Source organism: Hippocampus comes, unplaced genomic scaffold (assembly GCF_001891065.2).
Source record: "Hippocampus comes isolate QL1 unplaced genomic scaffold, H_comes_QL1_v1.1 C16853070, whole genome shotgun sequence".
In the NCBI taxonomy this organism is placed as follows: Eukaryota; Metazoa; Chordata; class Actinopteri; order Syngnathiformes; family Syngnathidae; genus Hippocampus; species Hippocampus comes.
In genome coordinates this window covers 1-1,009 of record NW_017840097.1, presented here as the reverse complement: position 1 = coordinate 1,009, position 1,009 = coordinate 1, and the positions used below count along the sequence as shown (strand labels likewise).

Sequence of the window (1,009 nt, the reverse complement as noted above, 5' to 3'; positions counted from 1 at the left end):
TACAGTGCCACCTGTTGGTCACAAACAGATCCATGGCACGAGTGCTTTTTTGGGGGGGCTTGGGCACCCTCCCCAAATTTCTCGGCGCACCTGCCTCCTTTTGTGATCTGTCTGACTCTTGTCATCCCCAGGAGAACTTCAAGGGTGAAATAGAGTTTCGGAATTGTGAGTTCACCTATCCAACACGCCCGGATGTGCGTGTGTTGAAAGGCCTGATGGTAACCGTGAAGCCGGGACAGACGCTTGCGTTTGTGGGGAGCAGCGGCTGCGGCAAAAGCACCAGCGTCCAACTGTTGGAAAGGTTCTACGACCCGGATGAAGGGAAAGTGGTGTGTACACTTTTGGGAACGCTCGTCTTAATCTCCAAATCAGACAACACTTCCTGGGGATGTCCCGTTTTTTATTGCAGTTGATCGATGGCCGGCCGTCGCAGTCGGTGAATGTGCCCTTCCTGAGATCTCAGATCGGCATCGTGTCCCAGGAGCCCGTCTTGTTTGACTGCAGCATCGCTGAAAATATTCAATACGGGGACAACACGCGCCGCGTCGGCATGGAGGAAATCATGGCGGCTGCCAAAAAAGCCTACCTTCACGACTTTGTGATGACGCTGCCAAATGTGAGAGCAAACTTGTCACTTTGATATATCAAGTGTAAAATGAAAAAAGGGAAAGCGGTTGGTCTGAAGGCGAGTGCCCTTTATTGGCCAGCCACCACTTCCCCTCAATGCACCACCAAATGCAGCATTCAAAGTCTGTGTTGCTGTGACACACGCTGTAAGATTCAGCATCGCTAACTACGCAGCGTTTGTCTTTCTCTCAATCTTTGGATCGCACTGGGAAAATGGTCAGAAATACGAAACCCAAGTCGGCGCGCAAGGCTCGCAGCTTTCAAGAGGACAAAAACAACGCATCGCCATTGCCAGGGCCATCGTCAGGAACCCCAAGATCCTGCTTCTAGACGAAGCCACCTCTGCTTTGGACACTGAGAGCGAGAAGGTAGTCCATTTCCT

General features: G+C 51.7%; 1 protein-coding gene across 1 annotated transcript; it reads left to right on the top strand.

Moving 5' to 3' along the window:
- Positions 1-19: 19 nt before the first annotated feature.
- Positions 20-998, top strand: LOC109509313 (bile salt export pump-like; the record flags this gene model as incomplete). Its single annotated transcript, XM_019859178.1, has 3 exons — positions 20-329; positions 410-616; positions 849-998. Coding segments are annotated over exons 1-3 (654 nt in total), but the record flags the coding sequence as incomplete, so codon positions are not given.
- Positions 999-1,009: the final 11 nt, after the last annotated feature.